Source organism: Microtus pennsylvanicus, chromosome 3, assembly GCF_037038515.1.
Source record: "Microtus pennsylvanicus isolate mMicPen1 chromosome 3, mMicPen1.hap1, whole genome shotgun sequence".
Classification (NCBI taxonomy): Eukaryota; Metazoa; Chordata; class Mammalia; order Rodentia; family Cricetidae; genus Microtus; species Microtus pennsylvanicus.
Window position 1 is genome coordinate 9399967 of NC_134581.1, and position 20910 is coordinate 9420876.

At 46.5% G+C, this 20910-nt stretch overlaps 1 protein-coding gene across 2 annotated transcripts in view; it reads right to left on the bottom strand.

Moving 5' to 3' along the window:
- The window catches only part of Osbpl10 (oxysterol binding protein like 10), a 237531-nt gene that overhangs the window by 147175 nt on the left and 69446 nt on the right, over positions 1-20910 (bottom strand). For both annotated transcript variants that reach the window (XM_075964247.1, XM_075964246.1), the window contains exons 2-3: positions 8423-8598; positions 3942-4021 (exon numbers count right to left, since the gene is read on the bottom strand). In XM_075964247.1, coding sequence (XP_075820362.1) covers positions 3942-4021; positions 8423-8598 — 256 coding nt within the window. The remainder of the gene's footprint in view (positions 1-3941; positions 4022-8422; positions 8599-20910) is intronic.

A 20910-nucleotide genomic window follows, 5' to 3' on the forward strand; every position in this document is an offset into this window, starting at 1 on the left:
GGGAGGAGGAAGGGGGAGGGAGAAAGAAGAAAGATCCATTTTCCCTTTTCAAAGGGAAAGCACACAGGTATTACATAATTCAAGGGATTAAATAGACGCTGAGAGATTCCTTCCCTAGAGACAATTAGGAGCAATGGAAACTTTAAGCAGCTTTGTCCCACAGAACTTTCTGAGAACATGGAATTAGAGCTACTATCAAACACACAGCCAACAGTCCACTGTGGCCACTGAGTACTTGAAAGAGGCTAAGTGTGTATATGTTGTATGCGCTCATTATCTTCAAGTGTGCACACATGTGTGAAGGTGCACATGCCTATGTGCACACTCAGAAGCCAGAGGAAGGAGTCGGCATTCCCCTCCGTCACTCGCCGCCACCTTTCTCCTTTGAGGCAGGGTCTCTCTGAACCAGGACCTTGCACTTATTCCTCTAGTTGGCAGCCAGAGAGCGCCAATGATTAGCCCGTCTGCTCTGTTATTAACAGTTTAGCCAGGATTCCTGAAAGGATCCAGAGAACCTCTGCCCTGAAATCAAATTGTCCTTCAGAGTCCAAATCCTCCCCTTCTCTCCAGCATTCATTAAACTTGCAAAATTCAAGGCTTGATATCTACTCCGCTTCCCACTCCTGAAACTAGGTATAAATAAACTGGTAATTTAAACACAACCATAAACTGTAAACTCACTAGAAGAAAACATGGTCTCAAATTTTTGGCAAAAGAGAAGCCCTTACTAAACACATCGCAAAACCAAGACGCAAATGTGGAAATCTTTATAAATTAAACCATAAAAATTTAAATGTTCCACTTAGCAAAAAATTTACTCAAGCTCAAAAGGCAGCAAGATGTGGGGAGGCGTGCCTATAGTCCTAGCTCAGAAGGCTGAAGCAGGACTGTGAGTTCGAGGTCAGCCTGCGTTATACAGTGAGACCTTGTCTCAAAAAGTAATACAAATTCAATACGCAAATGTCCTACTAGGAGAAAATTTCTAAGAGTAGAAATAACAGATAAAAAATATCCTCATAAATGAAGAGCAATTGCAAACCAGGAAGGGCAATGAACTTGACAGAGAAATGAAGTAGCAGCTTACATGCAAGAGCGACTAGAGAACGGGATGTAGCTCTGTGGAGAGCGAGGACTGGGCACGGACACGGTCCTCAGTTTGCTCAGGGCGCATCTGAAGGCATACTGAGCCACAGGTCTGTCCGATAAAATGAAATTGTGCCCGTTTTAACCTGTGGCATCCAAAACGGAACGCTTGTCACTGTTAACGTTTCTACGTGGGGAAACCAAACTGTTACACACTCCATTGGTGCAAGCATTATGTATGCCTGAGAAAGTGGTGTGTGTGTGTGTGTGTGTGTGCGTATGTGTGTGTGTGTGTGTGTGCTGACCCTGGTGTCCTTCTCTGTCACTCTCCACCTTGCTTCCTACAGGCAGAGATCAGCAAGCCCCAGACATCCCATCCTCCTGTCTCTGCCTGCCACAAGGCTGGGATTATAGAATCTGCGTGGCTTTTCTTTTAGTTCAGCCCTGGGATCTGAACTCAGGTTCTCACATTTGTATAACGAGAGCTCATGACCACTCAGCCACCTCTCCAAACTTTACAGCACAGTTTTGTTTTTAGAAGATTATCTAGTAACGTCTGTAAATTTAGGGGACAGTAGGGCATGGTGGCACAAGCTGTTAGCCCCTGAAACTGGGAATTCAAGAATAGCTGGGGCTACCTGAGACTGTCCCCCAAAAATCCATGAAAATGGAAGGAAGAAAGGAAGGAAGAGAGGGAGGGAGGAAGGGAGGGAAGAAGAATGGAAAATTCAGACAACTTAATAAAGCAATGGTATCTATTTTTCAGCATCACTCAGCACCATAAAAGATTAAAACTGATCCACATGCCAGATATGAAGAGATCTCCAAAATATATTAATAGATGAAGAAAAGCAAATGATTCTATTCTTATAAAGCCAGATATAGATACAGGGACAGATAGATACACACACCAACCAAAACACATTAGCACTTACCTGAATTTATCAGCGCTCACAAAAGACCAACCCACTACAAACAGTTGTCTCTGGTAAGCATCTCTAGCAATGGATTGGGGTTGAACCTTTCTATTTTATGTTCATCTATTTCATGAAAACAAAAAGTGGAGAGCTGGGAATATGGATCAGCAGGTCTAGGGTTCACCTCGCATGGACAAGACCCTGAGTTCTGTTCCCAGCACCGCATAAACCAGCCATAGATCCATCACAAGTCCAAGGCTAGCCTGGCCTACGTCGTGGAGACAGGCTCAGAAGTCCACGGTCATCCTTGGCTACACAGCAAATGAGACTCAACAAAAAGAAGCAAAAGAGGAGGAGGAACACCAAGGGAAAAAACAAACTGCGCTGTCTGGGCATTTATAAAAAACTGAGGAAATGTCCAGACATTCCCCTCTGATTCCTGGAAAATGGTCAGAGAGGAAATGGCTCAGGACAGGCCAAGAGGGTGATTGTTCAAAGCAAGCAAGTAGAGGAAAAGTGCTTCCTTCCACAGATAACATAAACTCGGTGGAAGAAATCATTCCCAACTGTATTCAGAGCCAGAGCGAGGTATAAAGCCAACTATGGTGGCTCTCACCTACAAATTAGCACCCAGGAGGCTGAGACAAGAGATTTGTCATGAATCCAAGGCTAGCCTGGGCTACTCAGTGAGACTTCTAGTCCCACTGGGGGTGGAGGGGCAACACCGAGATACCTAAACTACTAAAACATTTCAAGGAGCCATTAGCTAAGAGACAAGCAGGTTACAGCTTATGGAAGGACTGGAAGCTTGAAGCATGGGATAAGGGGTATAGCTCAGTGGAAAAGCCCTTGCCTACTGAGTGAAAGAAAGGCCTTGGGTTCAATCCCCAGCACTACAACATAAGAATACAAGTTTGACATGTAGCCCTTTCTGTCAGATACATAACACAGCCATTAGTTGCAACCAAGTCTGAACTAATGAGAAAGCCTCTTCATGTTCATTGTAACCAACATGCATTGTTCTGCATAAAATGCATCTGGCAGTGGCAGCCTGCATGTTAGTGATTGGCCAGGCTCCAGAATAAGCCATACAAGTGCCCACTTTCTCTCCCCCTCACGCCAAATACAAGATCCCCCTAAGATTCTGAGAGCAAAATAAAACATGCCAAATTTCCCGAGAACAGTTTATATGCTTAGAAAGCAGGAGTTCCCTGCAACTTTCTAATTGATGTCAGGTCTTGATTCCTAAACCATCGAGTCTTTCTGAACCGTACCTCAGGGTGTTCTGTCTCTGCAGTGAAATCTCCCACTCAAGCGTTTCTCCAGGCCAATTAGCAGCTATCTGCACTGACAAGAGTAAGCACCTAATGCCCACAGAGCCACCCTGGCCCCTGCGTGCCTCTGCCTTCTGCCACCGGGAACAGCCATTGCTTTGACATTGCTTTGAACTGAAAGGCAGCAAGGCAGAGATGAATTCTATGACACTGGGTAACTTTAAAGTAAGTTGAGGGGATGGGGAGATGGCTCTATGGATAAAGAGCTTGCTGCACAGATACAAAGATCTGAGTTTGGATCCCCAGCCACCATGTAAAATTCCAGAAGTGACACCAGCCTGTAACCCCCACAACTAGGGGAGTGGAGTCAGGAAGCTTCCTGGAGTTCACTGACCAGTCAGCCAGGCCCAACTGATGAGAGATTGGGTTCAGTAAGAGACACTGTCTCAAAAACGAAGACACCCAAACCCAACACCAACCTCTGGCTTCAATGTGCAAAAGTGCACACACACGCACATGTGCACAGACATGAACACACAATTAAGATGCAATATATTTTCATCCCCCATCCCTGAAATAAATGGGCTCCCGTCATCCAGGTGACTCAGAAGCCCCCTCACCCCTTCCCAGGCGACTGGGAAGCTCCCTTCTTCCTCTGCTTACCCACCTTGGAACTGGTCTCCATGTGGTATTTGGCACACGCTCGAAGCTGAGTCACCCAGAACTGTCTCTCCTTCGCATCCGCAGCTGAAACAGAGAAGAGAGAGAGAAGACTTGTGGAGATTGTTGCCAAGCACAGCAACTGACTTGGACGCCCACCTTCAGGGGATGGAGACCTGGAGAGTGAGAGGCAGGAGGAGGGAAGAGTAAACATGGAGAACATTCTGACAGCCTGACCGAGCACAAAGAACCAAATGACATTCAGACACCACACAGTAAAAAATGTCTTCCAAAATGCCAGTTACAGTAACTAATGATTAGGCCTTTCTTTCTCTGCCTCCTCTGGAAAACTCACTGTGTATTTAATAAGTCAGAAGCGGGGACGGCACAAGCATTGTTTGTAAATGCCTCTGTACCTTGTGTGGCTAATAAAAAGTCCTCCAGAGCCTGCTGTTATATGGAAGCATTTGCAAAGATTTGTGCAGTGTACAATGACTGAGCCAAGATGCCAAATGCTGCCCTGGAGAACCTCAAGTCTCTCCCAGAAACACAAGGCTAGGTGTGGTAATTTTAATATAATTGGCCCCCATAATCCTATAGTAGTTGGCATTACTAGGAGGTGTGACTTTGTTGAGTGTATGGCCTTGTGGGAGGAAGTGTGGCTTTGAGGTTCCCTATGCTCAGGATACCGCCCAGTGTCACAGTTGACTTCTGTTGTCTACAGGATGTAGCGCTCTCAGCTACTACTTCAGCACCACATCTGCCTGCACGCTGCCATGCTCCCCACCATGATGATAATGAACTGAGCCTCTGAAACTGTAAGTGAGCCACCCAGTTAAGTGTTTCCTTTATAAGAGTTGCTGTGGCTATGCTGTCACTTCAGAGCAACCAAAAACCCAAGACAACAATAATAGCAATAATAATAATATAGTTGTGCTGGGCATGGTGGCATATACCTGCATTCCTAGCATTCAGAAGGCTGGGGCAAAAGGATCTAGAGTTCAAGGCCAACGAGGCTTAAGGGATTCAGTTCTATGCCAGTGTGGCTGGAGTGTAGAGCAAGACTTTATCTTTTTAAAAAAGGGTTGAGTGGTAGCGATAGGGAGATGGCCCAGTTGGTAAAGCACTTGTTGTATACGGATGAGGACTTGGGTTCAGAGTCTGAGCACCCATGTAGAAAGACAGGCACTGTGGTACATCTCTGGAGCCCCAGTCCTGGGAAGCGGAGACAGGAGGATGCCTGGGACTTGCTAGACAGTCAGCCTAGTTGAATTGGTGAGCTCCAGGTTCAAAGAGAGACTTTATCTCAAAAAATAAGGTGGTGAATGATTGAGAAAGATACCCAGTGCTGACTTCTGACCTTCACACACATGTGCACAAACACACATACACATGTATGCGGGTGTGCACACACACATACAATGTAAAGAGGAGAGAGAGAGAGGAGAAATAGGAGCACAAGATAATCATGATCACACTTTCATCTACACCCACTTCTCAAATAATGCACATAATTATTCTTATATGTCATGGACATACAAATTCCAAAAACATCTAAATCATTAATGTAACTGCAATTAACTACTTACTAGTGCTAGAAAACTGACTGCAAACACTAACTATGCAAAATAGAAACTTATTCCCATGGAAATTATACTCATTTGTCAAAGCTCAGCCCCAGCTTGATCTTCCATGTAAAGAAATCCAGAGTCAGGGCTGGAGAGACAGCTCAGTTCCCAGCACCCACAAGGTGGCTCAGACCTGTCTGTGCCAAGGAACCCAACTCCATCGTGTTCAGGGAATGAGAAGCATACCATGAGAGCCTCATGGGTCAGACACAGCAAAGTAGTAACATGCAGAAAACTATCCTGTCAATTTGGAAGCTGATAAAGTTCAGCCAAACTTATGCCTGAGTCATGCAGAGTTTAACAATAATTTCAAATCTGCTATTAAAACTGCTCTTTAAAAACCTGAACAGGGCTGGAAAGATGACTCAGCAGTTAAGAACACACACTGCTTTTGCAAAGGACCCTAATTTGGCTCCCAACACCCACACTAGGCAGCTCTCAAATGCTTGTAAATCCAGCTCCAGGAGCATCTGATGCCCTCTTCTGGCCTCCTCAGGTACTGCACTCACATGCACAAACCCACACACAGATATACATACAATTTAAAAATAAAATCTTTATTTTTTTAACTGAAGCTTAATAATCCAGAGAATAGGAACAACTCAACAAGCTGGGATGGCTCAAATATGGAATGAGTTGGCTTTGTGTCTCTATCAACCACACATGTGGAGGGGAAATACCATTAAATTGTCCCTTCTGTGATCTCTGCAGCGACAATTTATTAAGCAATAAATGGCCAAGCAACACCAAAGACCACATAAATATAGTCATCTGGAAGGAATACTGCAGGAATCCCAAAAGAGAGGCAGCAGGGGCGAGCAGCTTCAACTGCAGACTCTTTCATTTCAGGGGCTTTTAGTCTGTTTTACAGCTTCTGAGACGGGGTTCATGTCTACATAATACAGAGCTATTAACTCAGTCTATCTTGGGGGGGGGGGTGTTGGCAGTAAAACAAGTGAAAATTGGACTGAGAGGCAGGAATCCAGGCCCTCAACATGGCTTCACAGCCGTCTCCAGCACAGTCCAAGGTGGATGAGAAGGGCTGTCTTTGATCCTTTGCTATTGCTTTGGAAAAGATTTTTAAAAGGTATATAAGAAGGTAAAAACCATCAGCCACCTATCACAGCCCAGCTTTGCTCAGGCCTTAAGAAATAACAATAATTGGGTGGGGGGTATGTGGGTATAGGTGTGAGTTGTGAGTGCCTATGCGTTCCTGCCAGGTTAACTGAACTTAGACCCAACATGTAAACACGCTTCTAAGCATGTGTAAGGGCGTTTACAGAGAGGCTTAACTGAGAAGGGAACGTCCACCCTAAATGTGGGCAGCACGATCCCCTAAGCTGAGACTCGAAGCACACATCTCTCTTCTTCCTGGCTGTGGGCCCTATGGGAATCAGTAGCCTCCTGCCCCTGCTCCTGCCCCATGCTCTCCCCACCGTGATTAACCATGTCTCTCAAACTGCGAGCCTAAAGGAACCTCTCTCCTTAAGTGACTTTGTCGAGTATTTTGTCACAGTTAAGTAACTGCTACAGCACTGCATGTGAGTGTGTATGTGGGGGGCGTGCAGACATGCGCAAGCACACACACACATATATACAAACATACACACACTTTGCTCATTTTATTATTTTATCAGAACCTTAAAAGGATGCAGCCAGGACAGAGTCCTAGCAAAATGATGATAAAATTAACCTGCAATAATCAGGCCCATCATTTCTGTAATGGAGGTGCCTTGAGAACGTGCAATGACTTCCCTCTACAGACATCCCCCGCACAGCAGTGCTCAGGGAGCACCACAGTGCCAGGAAGTGCCTACAGGGAGATTAACAGGGCAGGCTCCCAGTAGGAGCCATGACAGTGATGAACGGTAGAACACGAAGACTAGGTCCTTTGCAAAGAGAAAGTCCTGGAAAAACTTTGGGGGAAAGGCTCTAGGACACTTAAAAGATATGCTTTGTTCTTAGAGCAGACTCCTAACAAGACAGTAGAGTGAAGATAAAGAAAGATGGGGGGGGCAGTGAGAGAAAGAGAGAGAATGAAAGAGTGGAGCCAGGGAGAGAGTGAGTGCCTGCGTGTGTGCGCGCGCGCACGTGCATATGCTTGTGTGCATGCCTGCGTGCATACGTGAGTCTTGAATGAACACTGCAAATCTTCAGAGCTGAGCTAACTTCTCCCTGACAAGCAATTCCCCCACCCCAGGGGGTGGAAGAGCAAGGAAAGATTGTCACCCTGACTCTGGTCAATTATTAAAGGTATTTTTTATTTGTTTTTGAGACAGGGTCTCACTATGTCCTGGGTGGCCTAAAACTCTATGTACACCAAGCTGGCCTTGAACGGAAAGAGACTTCCTGTCTCTGTGTTCTGAGTGCTGGGATCAAAAATGTGAGTTTTTTGGTTTTGGGTTTTTTTTTTTTTGTTTTTAGTTTTATTTTGTTTTTCAAACTTTAGAGTGGTTTCTTTGGTTTTTAATCATATTTATTTAGTGTGTGTGTGTGTGTGTGTGTGTGTGTGTGTGTGTGTGTGTGTGTGTGAGAGAGAGAGAGAGAGAGAGAGGGAGGGAGGGAGGGAGGGAGGGAGGGAGGGAGGGAGAGAGAGAGAGAGAGAGAGAGAGAGAAAGAGAGAGAGAGAGAGGGAAAGAGGGAGGGAGGGAAAGAGCTCAAAGAACAACTTCCAGGAGTCAGTTCTCTCCTTCCATCAAGTAGGACCAGGGGTTCAAACTCAGGCTGTTAGTTTGGCAGCAGGAGCCCCTATCCAGCTCTAAAGCGATTTTCCCCCACAGAAACAAAAGAGCCACAAATCAGAACCACGCCCGTAACACAGTTATAAGGCCCTCACAGCGTCACCAGAATGACAACGTACCTCTCAGCTTATACATCTCTCCGTTGGCAGAATACACGACCAGCATGTGGGGAGCTTCGTCACTCAGGGATACGATGGCTCCAGACAAAGACAGGACTCCTCGGGGCTTCTGGTGTTTGCTCTGCTCATTCACAAAATACTGCAGCAGGCCAGCCTCAAAATCCAGCACAAAGTACCTGAACAGAGAGACCACAGCACGTGACTTCTCTCCAGTCAGATCCCCGTCGCGCAGCACAGTAAGAGTGAGACCAAACCAAAAACAACGTCGGAGCACCCAATCTACAAAGTCAGAGACCAGAACTCCGCTCAGGACTCAGAGGAACCACACACGTAAGACAGCACTAACTGGACAGCAGAGGGGACCCTGGGACCCATCGCGTTCTTAGGAGACCACTGGCTCTCTGCAGTCCAAAAGCTAAGACCCTCAGCAGATGGCAGATGAAGGCCAGCACCTAACTGCCATCCCCACCAGCAATGCCTGGTGGCCTTCCGTTCTGTGGCTGTATAGTTGCATGTAATCATTCCACGGGGCATGCGTCACTTGGGGTAACTTGAGTCCATGTTCTCAAGCCATGGTTCTCACACTCAGCTCAGAATAAACTCTCTAAGTCCCTCTGAAGTGAAAGCTGGGTCTTTGTCCACACACACACACACACACACACACACACACACACACACACACGCATTGTTCCCAGGATCTAACTCGCACCTTACCACTAAGATAAATCTCCCACTGTGAGAGCCGTGTTGTGCTCCATGGCCATGCTGCGGACCCAGGGATTTCAACACCCTGCTTGTCACAGCGCAAGCCAAGTCTGCCTTTTCAAAGGGTTCAGAAATTACCAAGTTCAAGGAAAACCCCAGGATCTTGGGGTGGAGGTTGTCTCAGCCACAGAGGGGCTCACATGGAGGGGTTTCTAGGCTGTGTCTGCAGCACTGACTGCCCCCACACACGTGAGTGGGATGCCCAGGGACTCTGAGGCTTGGGAAGTTATCCCACGCCCACGGGTCCACATATTACCACTTACAAGTAACTGTGGTTATTTAAGAATGAAAAAACTTTTTAATTGATGACTTTTTTTCAAACAACTAACAAGTTCTTAGGTGATAACTTGGGAACTTTCTGAGGCACTGTATAAATGACGCTATTTTTCTAGGGCAGAGGGGACTATCTTGTGCCGCAGCCCAGGCTAGCCCCAAACTCTCAGCAATCCTCCTACTCCAGACTATCACATGATGGGTTAGCAGACAGGCACCAAGGGCAGTTTTGGGGATCACACCTGCTAGGTAAGCACTCAGTTGACTGTGTCAGTGCCCAGCCCCTGAGGATCCACTCCCAGCCCTCACACACGCTAGTCTCACCAGTGCTAGGTAAACCTTCTCCCAACTGCACCAAGCTCTGGCCCCACAAGAGTTGAAACATAAATGCAAAATAAACAGTTTTTACTAAAGAATATTCACCAAGTTTTCCTTTCAAGCCAGATGGGCTCAGGGACTCACGCCTGAAACCCCAGGATTCAGGAGGTGGAGGCAGGAAGATTGCCTCATATGAGAGGTCAGCTTGGACTATATAATGAGTTCCAGGCCAGCTTGAACTATACTATAAGACTCTATCTTAAAAATAAATAGGGAGCCTGCCTTTAATCTGTGCGTGGGAGGCAGAGGCAGGTGGATCTCTGTGAGTTTGAGGCAAGCTTGGTCTACAAAAGCTAGTTCCAGGACAGACTCCAAAGTGACAGAGAAACCCTATCTCAAAAAACAAAATAATATAAAATAAAAACCAAACAAATAAATAAAAAATTTTAAAAATAGGGGTTAGAGAGCTGTCTCTGTAGGTAAGAGCACTGACTGTTCTGGGGGACCTGGGTCCAAGGCCCAGAACCCCATATATTCTACAACTCTCTGTAACACCAGTTCCAGGTCATCCAGCGCCCTCTTCTGGCTCCTAAGGATACTTCACGGACATGGTACACAGACATGCAGACAAAATACCCACACACATAAAGTAAATGATCTCAAGGTTAAAGTAAATATATAAGTAAATAGCCAAGTGTGGTGACACGTGCCTTTAATCCCAGCACGTAGGAGGAAGCGGGAAGGTAAGGAGTTAAGGTAAGCGGGAAGGTAAGGCCATCCTCAGCCACATGATGGATGTGAGTCCATCCTAGGTTGCTACATGAGATATGTCTCAAGAAAGAAAGGAGGGAGGAAGGTAAGAGGGAGGGAAGGAGTGAGGAGAGAGAAAGGAAGGAAGGAGGAGGAATCATATACTTCTTTTCTAAATATAGTTCAAGTGTTTATCTTATCAGAGGGACGGGATGGTGTCTACAGACGTTAAGGGTTTTAGCACAGAGGGACAGCGTGTTCCTTCAGCATGGCCTTTCAAAGTAAAGTCGGCTGGAGACAGACAGATGACAGTCATGCACCTGGCACCAAAGCCATTCCTGACGGTCACAGCTCCTGGGAAGAAAGAAATTAAACTTGGCTTCCCACTGGGTCATGGCTCTGTCAAGTCCAGCCTGGAGCTGCATCTGAAAGTCGGGGCTTTCATTCTGAGAAAAGTGAACCATATTTCTGGATTAGGCTGCATTAGCCAAATAAAACTGCCAGATAAAACTCTAAAGGTCTTAAACGGTTGAAACAAACCTAACCTCTACAACCTGAGAGGGTGAGTGTGTGAGTGTGTGGGGGGGGATATATGGGTGTGTGGGGTGTGAGGGTGTATATGTGTGTGCCTGTGTGTGTGTGTCTGTATGTCTGTGAGTGAGTGTGTGTGTGTGTATGTCTGTGAGTGTGTGTATGGTGTGAGGGTGTGTATGTATGTGTGTTTTTGAGCTGTAATAAGAAATTTTGCTGCTGTGCAGGTGAACTAAATGGCGTACAGAGACCATTTTTGTTGCTAAATTATATTTAGATGATTGCTCTGGGGGAAGAGATGAGAGTAAGTAGGAGGAGCCCCCTTTGTTCTAGTGGCCTGGCTTCTGGAGAGGCCCCGCAGGGCTCCTCGGCTGGAGGGTAAGGCCCTTCTGGAAGGACTGAAGACGTGAATCCATCGCTAACATCCTTAGATGCATCCTGGTGCACACAAACGCCAAGTGCATACAGGCCCTCACGCTCCAGCCCATAAACACCTGTGCATATATGACACTCACACCTGTGGTCACACACCCACACACACTCAGACAGACCAAGCCAGGCATGCCTACACAGACACAGCCTCACTCACACCTATCTGGGCACAGGCAACCACACATGTCCACACTCACTCATGGACAAGTGATTGAGCATTCAAAGCCACGATTCCCCTCTTTGCAAAAGCCAAAAAAAGAAAAAAAGCTGGCTGGTTTTCTCCGGTGTTCCCATCATCTCTGTGACCTACAGGTCAATCTGCTTAGGCAGCAACTCCTTCCCAATGTGTATATGGCAATCCAAGTAGACTGTAACCTCCTCCCAACGTACACATTACAGTTCTAAATGAGGACCCTCTAGTTTCTGTTGCTATAGTAAAACACCCTAACCAAAAAGCCAGGTAGGAGAAAGGGCTTGGGTTTATTCGACTTCTAAGTCCAGGCTAGTCCAGCATCAGTCACACCCACAGTCTGTTTCGGAGAAAGGGCTTGGGTTTATTCGACTTCTAAGTGCAGGCTAGTCCAGCATCAGTCACACCCACAGTCTGTTTCTGCCACTTTTGTTTCCTGTACAGCTCAGGATATTCTCCCACAGGGGATGGAGTCATCCATAGTGGGCTGGGTCCTCTTACATCAATTAACCATCAAAGATAATCCCAACAGACACACCCACAGGCCAGCCTGATCTGAATAATCTCTCAGGTGAAACTCTGCCCAGGTTAACTTCATCTTGTGCCAAAGTTAAAATTTAAAACTAACCACCACATGGGAAAAAAACCTTTTCCCCAATGTATACAATACAACCCTAAATATAGACTGAAACCTGATATGAGATGTCCTTCTGCACATTGCAAAAATGGTTGCTTTTATTGGTTGATGGATAAAGCTGCTTGGCCTATGGCAGGGCAGAATATACCTAGGGGGGGGCAATCCAAGCAGAGATAAGGGGAGAAAGAAGGTGGAGTCAGGGAGAAGCCAGTGAGCCTGGTAGAAACAAGATGTACTAAAGAACAAAGCCATGTGGTGATACACAGATAATCAGAAATGGGTTCATTTATATGTAAGAGCTAACCAGTAATAAGCTTGAGTTATTGGCCAAGCAATCATAATTAATATTAAGCCTCTGAATGATTATTTTATAAGTGGCTGCAGGGACCAGCGGATGGGAGAGAAACAGGTCCACTGGTACCGGGCTAGACAGGGAAATTCATCCAGTTACAGTAACCCCTTCCCAATATGCACATTACAATCCCAAAGTCACACCACTAACCCTTTCCCAGTGCTCATATGGCAATCATAAGGCTGCACCATGTCTGAAGCCAGTGCGCTAACTGTAATGAGCCTACTTGGTTAACCTACAACGAGGCCCACAAGATGAGACTTCAGGGGAATCTGTGTTCTTTTCTAAGAGAGAGGAGGGCCACAGAAACACAGCTGGCAGAGTATGTGACTTTCCTCGTTGCAGTGACAAGATACACGGCAAAGGCAACTGCTATGGCATATTAGTTTAAGACATGTTACACTGGTTTATGCTGCAGAATATTTGCTCAGTCGTGCAAAGATGTGTTCATTCTTTTATGTTGTATTTATTTAACTCTGTGAAGCTGTGTTACTTTGCCTGCCTAAAGCATCTGATTGGTCTAATAAAGAGCTGAACTGCCGACAGCTAGGCAGGAGAAAGGATAAGCAGGGCTGGCATGCAGAGAGAATAAATAAGACGAGAAATCTTTTTTAAAAGAGAGAAAGAGAAGAGCGAGGAGCAAGAAAAGGAGAGGAGGACACAGCCAGCCACAGAGTAAGGAGGAAAGGAAAATATATAGAATAAAGAAAGTAAAAAGTCCAAAGGCAAAACATAGCTAAAGAGAAATGGGATAAGTGAAGTTAGAAGCTGGCAGAAACAAGCCAGGCTCTGAGTTGTGGGTCCCCCAAAGAGTAAAAAGAAAAAAAAACCTATATTTTGGCATTCCAATGTGAGACCTGTATATCATAGCCTTTTTCATACTATACAGAAACAAAAACCTGAGAAAAAATGCAGGGCACTGGCATTCCAGAGTTGAGGGGTTCTATGTAGTTCTCGGTCACCTACCTCCAACCTGGCCTGAGAGCTTCAGGCTTGGCACTCCAAGACCAGAGAAGCAGGCAGAACCGGCTGTGAAAGCTGCAGCAGAGGTCCTAGCTGTGTTGTTTAGCAGTTAAGACTCATGCTGTCAAAACAGGCTAAAAGATAAGCAGTTAAAGAGATCCAGACAGAAAAAAACTCTAACCAGGTCCCAGTGTGATTAACAACGTGTGTAGGCTTAAGGAAAGAAAATTAGTATGGACAAAAAAAAATAGTTTATAGCCAGGCGGTGGTGGCGCACGCCTTTAATCCCAGCACTTGGGAGGCAGAGGCAGGAGGATCTCTGTGAGTTCGAGGCCAGCCTGGTCTACACAAAGGGACAGGCTCCAAAGCTACAGAGAAACCCTGTCTCGAAAAAAAATAGTTTATAAATAATAAAATCTAAAAGAAAGAAGTAAAGTAATATAGAAAGGAATAACCCATGTAGGGCTGGGAAATACAGAGCCTGGATCCTGTATGATGCTGTGTTAATTGTGAATTTTTTGAATTCTGATGAGCAAATGATAGCTGTAGGCAGATATGGGACTGTGAACAAGATGGCTTAATTGAACCAACCTAGGTACTTTAGGGTACCTTAACTTTAAAAAAGAGGACAAAAAATGTGTTATGTTGAGAAGTTATGCTTTTGTTTCCATGGAAAACCAAAGGCCATGGATTCATTCCAGGTTAATGGAGGGAGAGCTCCTGAATCTTGGCGGGTGATGTATATCAACAAAGGTTAACAGTTGGTTTTCCCAGGACTTAGCCACTGTCTCAATTTTCTTAGGGACCCTAAAGATGCTTTTGCCCACAGACAAGAAGCAGTGTAGAGACCATGATGCCCATATTCCCAAGAAGCAGAGTGGATGGTCTTTGGTTATTTGGTGGGTTATGGATATTTGTTATTATCTAGGGGAATGCAGGATAAAAAGATAACTATTAATCTCAGATATTTTGCATTGGCATGGATTTGGGCATATTAATACAAATTTAAAGTTATTTCTGTTATATCATATTTATGTTTCTACTCTTGTTTGGGTATTGTGATTATACAGCTCACTTAAAAGTGCAATGTATAATTAAGAAAATGAAGTAGTTAATTTATAATAATCAAACTTATAGTCACATTAGGTATGTTTTCAGGGTTAAACAGGTATATTTTAGACATGATTTTCAGACTCTTCAGAGACCTACAGACTGACATTTAAGATGTTTAATAACCTAAGATTTTTTTTATGACAATGAGACACATCTGCCCCTGGTAGCACCAATTTGCTTCATAAAAGGATGATAGGCATCAAAGAAACTCTATATGGAGTTTTTCACTGTGGCAGGCTAGTCGTTGGCAAGAAGCTGATCTTGCCTTGACTGCTGACAGAATGCTGTGCAGACTGGACAAGTGGACACAGGAAAAAGACCGTTGAACTTTGCAGAGACAAAGCAGGGCAGTCCTTCGAGACTCCTGCTTCCCTGAAAACTCTGCCAGATATTCTAGGCCTGTAGTCTGAAGACTGGACGTCCCAGCATTGCAGAGGAACTTTGGTTGACTAACCAGGCAGCCAGAAGTCTGTTATTAGGTAATATTACATCCTTCTAGAGTCTTTGATAGCATTAAAGACTAAATAGAGTTATGTTTTCCTTAGCTATGATAGAAAGTAAATTAGATATAAAAATTTGGAATCACTAAGACAGACAATGGAGTATTTTCTCTGAACCTGCTAAATATAAATGGACTGAATATTGTAAATGTAACTGGATTACTGTTTTTTTGTATATAGGTTTACTATGTTAAATTAAAATCCTTTCGTTTTATTTAGAAAAAAGGGGAAAACATTGTGGAATATTAGTTTAAGATGTGCTACATTCATTTATGCTGTGGAATATTTGTTTAATGATGCAAAGATGTTTTGAATTCTTTTATGTTGCATTTGTTTAACTCTGTAAAGTTGTTTACTTTGCCTGCTTGAAATACCTGATTGTTCTAATAAAGAGCTAAATGGCCAATAGCTAGACAGAAGAGAGGGATAGTTGGGGTTGCCAGGCAGAGAGAATAAATAAGAGGAGAAATCGTACAAAGAGAAAAGAGTGAGGAGCAAGAAAAGGAAGAGGAGAGGAGGATGCCAGGGGCCAGTCACCCAGTCACGCAGCCAGTCACAGAGTAAGAAGGAAAGAAAGATAAATAGAATAAAGAAAGGTAAAAAGGCCATAGGCAAAATGTAGTTAAAGAGGAACAGGATAATTTAAGTATTAAAGATGGCTAGAAACAAGCCTGGTTAAGGCCGGGCATTCATAAGTAAGAATAAGTCTCTGTATGTTTATTTGGGAGCTGGGTAGTGGCACCCCAAAGAGTTAAAAAAAAACTATAGGCAACTGTTTATTTTAGCTCTCAGTCCATTATGATGGGGAGTGCATGGTTACAGGGGTGTGAGGCGGCTGGTCGCATTGCTCCCACAGCCGGAATTAGGAAGACAGATGAACGTTGGTGCTCAGCTCAGTTTCCCTTTTTTATTCCATCTAGTTCCCTAGCTCATGTGAATGGTGGGACCTACATTCAAGGTGGGTTCTCCCTCCTCAGCGAGGCCTTTCTGCAGACTCCCACACAGACAGGCCCCGAGCTGTGTCGTCTAACTGATTCAAAACCCGGTCCCATTGAGCATCAGGATTAACCAGCGCATAGGGCTTCACGCTCAGCCTCAGGGTGGGCAGCTGTGCTTAGGCTCTTTCTCATGGGTCTGTGTGGGTCACATGTTCTGGGTACATAGATTCACATTATGGTTAAAGAGCCAAAAAAGTTCAAAGTTTGGAAGGAGACGGTTCTAGTTCCACGGCCAAGGATTCACTCGACTTGTTGTCTTTTCTTTTTTTCTCCTAGAACAGGTTTTCATGTAGCCCAGGATAGCTTGAAAATCACTATGTCGCTAAGGATGGCCTTGAGAAATTTCTGATCTTCCAAATCCAGAATGCTAGACAAGTGTGTGATATCATACCTGGTTTATACACACCAGGGACTGAACTCGGGGATTGGTACACTCTGGGCAAGCGCTCTACCAACTGGCTCACAGTCTTGGCCCTCCACTTCTTTTTATTTAATGATTATCATCATTGCCATCTTATTTGTGTGTGTGTGTGTGTGTGTGTGTGTGTGTGTGTGTGTGTGTGCCTGCACGCACGCACACACACGTGCACACAGGTACCAACAGCATACATGCAGAGGTCACAAGGCAGCTTTTGAGAATCGGTTCTCTCCATCATGTGGGCCCTGGGGACTGAACTCAGATCTTCGGGGTTGTGTGGCAGATGCTATTCCCACTGATCCACCCCAACAGCATTCGGTTCTCAAAATGATTTTCTGAGCACCTATTACGTCCCAGTTTTCCTGCGGGGGGTGTGGAGAGGTAAGAGAGCAGGTGACAGTCACTGAAATAAAACTGAGACTTCAGCTGTGACACTGTATCACGGCAGAAGCAAGTCAATTAGTCGGCTGTAACTCGTAAGAGGCTCCCAGGGCTGAGGAACTGAGGTCTGGGGATGAGGAAACAGAACTGAAGAGATGGTACAGTGTTGACATGGACTTGAGCAAGGTGAAGGGAAGAGGGGGGTGACCCCACGGTACCTGGAATAGGAGCCGTCTTCACATTAAGAGGCCTCAGCAGAGGGTGGCAAGCAGGTTACCCACAGTATGAGAAAAGGCTGTGGGAGACCTTGTCAAGCAGGGAGGGACGGGGTTGCCTACTACAGGGGTTTCATCTTTCCCAGCACGGACTAGGAAGGTGAACCAGCCCTGACCCCCAGAGTGTCAGCTGCACACCCAGCTGAGACTGTCCTAAGCACCAAATCTAGCCGTTCCCATGACTGTCCTGCTATGCTAATAGTTCACCCAGGCAGGCCAACAGAAAAGGCATTGTGCTCTCTGCAGAGAGGGACAAGCCCATGCACCTGGGAACACTGTCAATTAAAGCAGCAAAGATGCCCCACAGGGGCACAGCGAGGACAAAGGCTTCCTGAGATGGAGGCTACAGCAACAGACTAGTCAGGGATCTAACCACAAGATTCATGAGGGAGGGGTTCCCCCACATCTGCGCACAGAGGCAGCAGAGGGGACCCCACACTCTCCTGGGTTCCCCCACATCTGGACACAGAGGCAGCAGAGGGGACCCCACACTCTCCTGGGTTCCCCCACATCTGGGCACAGAGGCAGCAGAGGGGACCCCACACTCTCCTGGGTTCCCCCACATCTGGACACAGAGGCAGCAGAGGGGACCCCACACTCTCCTGGGTTCCCCCACATCTGGGCACAGAGGCAGCAGAGGGGACCCCACACTCTCCTGGGTTCCCCCACATCTAGACACAGAGACAGCAGAGGTGACCCCACACTCTCCTGGGTTCCCCCACATCTGGGCACAGAGGCAGCAGAGGGGACCCCACACTCTCCTGGGTTCCCCCACATCTGGACACAGAGGCAGCAGAGGGGACCCCACACTCTCCTGGGTTCCCCCACATCTAGACACAGAGGCAGCAGAGGTGACCCCACACTCTCCTGGGTTCCCCCACATCTGGGCACAGAGGCAGCAGAGGGGACCCCACACTCTCCTGGGTTCCCCCACATCTGGGCACAGAGGCAGCAGAGGGGACCCCACACTCTCCTGGGTTCCCCCACATCTGGGCACAGAGGCAGCAGAGGGGACCCCACACTCTCCTGGGTTCCCCCACATCTGGGCACAGAGGCAGCAGAGGGGACCCCACACTCTCCTGGGTTCCCCCACATCTGGACACAGAGGCAGCAGAAGCCAGAGCAGGCCCCAGCCACCCACACACTTTAGAGTTGTCAGAAGACTGCCCAGTCAAAGCCAGGGCAGACACAAAAGCAACCCAAAGTCGAGTATGGCCTACCAACAGGCAAGACTGCAACAGAGCCTCTGGGTAAAGGGTACTGTTGCACAGTCTCTAAGGGGTACTGTTGCACAGTCTCTAAGGGGTACTGTTGCACAGTCTCTAAGGGGTACTGCCGCACAGTCTCTGAGGGGTACTGCCGCACAGTCTCTAAGGGGTACTGTTGCACAGTCTCTAAGGGGTACTGTTGCACAGTCTCTGAGGGGTACTGTCACGCAGTCTCTGAGAGGTACTGTTGCACAGTCTCTGAGAGGTACTGTTGCACAGTCTCTGAGGGGTACTGTCACGCAGTCTCTGAGGGGTACTGCCACGCAGTCTCTGACAGACCCAGCAAATCATAGGAACACACAGCCAGAGCATGGACAGAATTTCACCTCAGTGGCACAACAGGAAGCCAGCTGCCACCTGTAATCTAAGCATCTGGGAGGCTGAGACAGGAAGAGGAAGTTTAAGATGCGCCTGGGCTACACAGCAAGTTTGAGGCCAGCCTGGGCTATACAGTAAAATCTTATTTTTAAGGAAGAAAAAGATGCATAACCCAGTCAGAATCAGGCATAAGATCCCATTTTGCCAACCAAGGTAAAATGGTTAACAATACATCATTTCCTTTTTGATTGTTATAAGATGCCTTAAGGGAGGAAGGAAAGGTTTGCTTGGGCTCATCGAGGGGATTCAATCTGTTGTGACCGGGGAGACACGATGGCAGAAGCATGGGGCAGTTGGTCACATCATGTCAGTAGTGCAGAAGCAGCGAGAAAGAAAAACACTGATGTTCAGCTCACTCTTCCTCTTTATTCATCCTGGGACCCCAGCCTATGGATGGTCCCGCCCACATCAGGATGGGTCTCCCCGCAGTTAAACCTCTCTGGAACACGCTCAGACACACCAAGGTGGGTGATTCCTGAGTGAGGTTGACAGTTGTGTTGCGTGGTTTTAATTATAAACATGGCAAAACCTAGAATCAACAGGAGTATCTCAGTGAGCAACTGTCCAGGTTAGGTTGGCCTGTGGGCATGTCTGGAGGAGACTGTCTTGATTCCTGTAACAGAGGTGAGAAGACCCAGCCTGTAAGTGGGCATCGCCCTTCCCGATGCTCCTGGGCTATGGTAGAGAAAGCTGGCGGGTGTCACTCAGCTAGCAGGCGTCCCTCCCTGCTCTTAACTGCAACCGCGATGCGTCTAGCTGTTTGACATTCCCGCTACCCAGGCTTCCCAGCCATGATGGACTGTAAGCCTAAACCAGGAGCTTAAATAAACCGTTTCTTCCCTAGGTTGTATTTTTACCAAGCTGTAGGATCACAGCAGCAGAAACTAAACTGGGGTGTAGATGAAACACCACACAATTATACGAGAAGAGACACTCCGTAGTCGTTAGCAGAATGCAAATGAAAGCCACAGTGAGCCCCATTTCACACACACTCGCAATGCCGACAATAAACACACACAATAGCAAGCAATGAGGATGTGGGAATCTGCATCCTTCCCGCAGAGCTGGGAGGAAAGTGAACATTGCTGGGGAAGCACAGCCAGGCGCGCCTACGAATCTAAGCGGAATGGAACACAGCTACTGGCACCTAAGAAGCTGGAGCGAACACACAGAGCGGTCGCCCTTAGAGCAGACAAGAACCGGAACCCGTCAACTGGTGTGCCGATGAAAATGACAGACGTCTACTGCGGGACACCATTCAGCAATCAGAATGAAATGAATCAGGCTACGACAGGGATGAGATCAAAAGGAAGCAAGGCTTAAGCAGCCGGAGGCAACAGAAGACATGTGGTCAGATTCTGTTTGTGGGAAACGTCCAGACAAGGGAAGGGAGACACGGGTGAATCATAGCTGCTGGGGGCTGAGGGTGGTGTTGGAACTAAAGATGACAATAAATTCCAGCAGCCGTGTTTAATATACAATTCTGCAGAAAGGAATGCCAGTGTGAAGAAAAAAGCAGAAAGAGCTGACATGTTGACTTGGGACAAGACCGTGGTTTATGAAGTCCCTCCATCAATGAATGTTTATGTTGTGGGATATTTGAACAAACTCTGAAACTCCAAGACTGTGTTAATAAAATTAACCTTAGACCAGGAGAGGAGCCAGCAACTGATTGACAGGAATTAGTCATAGAGAGGACCGAGGAGCCAGAAAGACGGATAGAGAGACATACAGAAAGGAGTAGAGAGGGACTAAGAAGTTTTGCAATCTTTTTGGTTTGGGACAAGTAGGGAGATGCTTCTCTTGCTGGGTCTCGAGCCCAAAAGGGAGACGAGCCAGTGACTTCTCTGATCTGGCAGGTTTTCACCCCAATCGCTGACTCCTGAGTCTTTGTGGATAGGTAGAATGATAGAGACTAGTTAAAACCTACATTTGGCAGCCGCAGT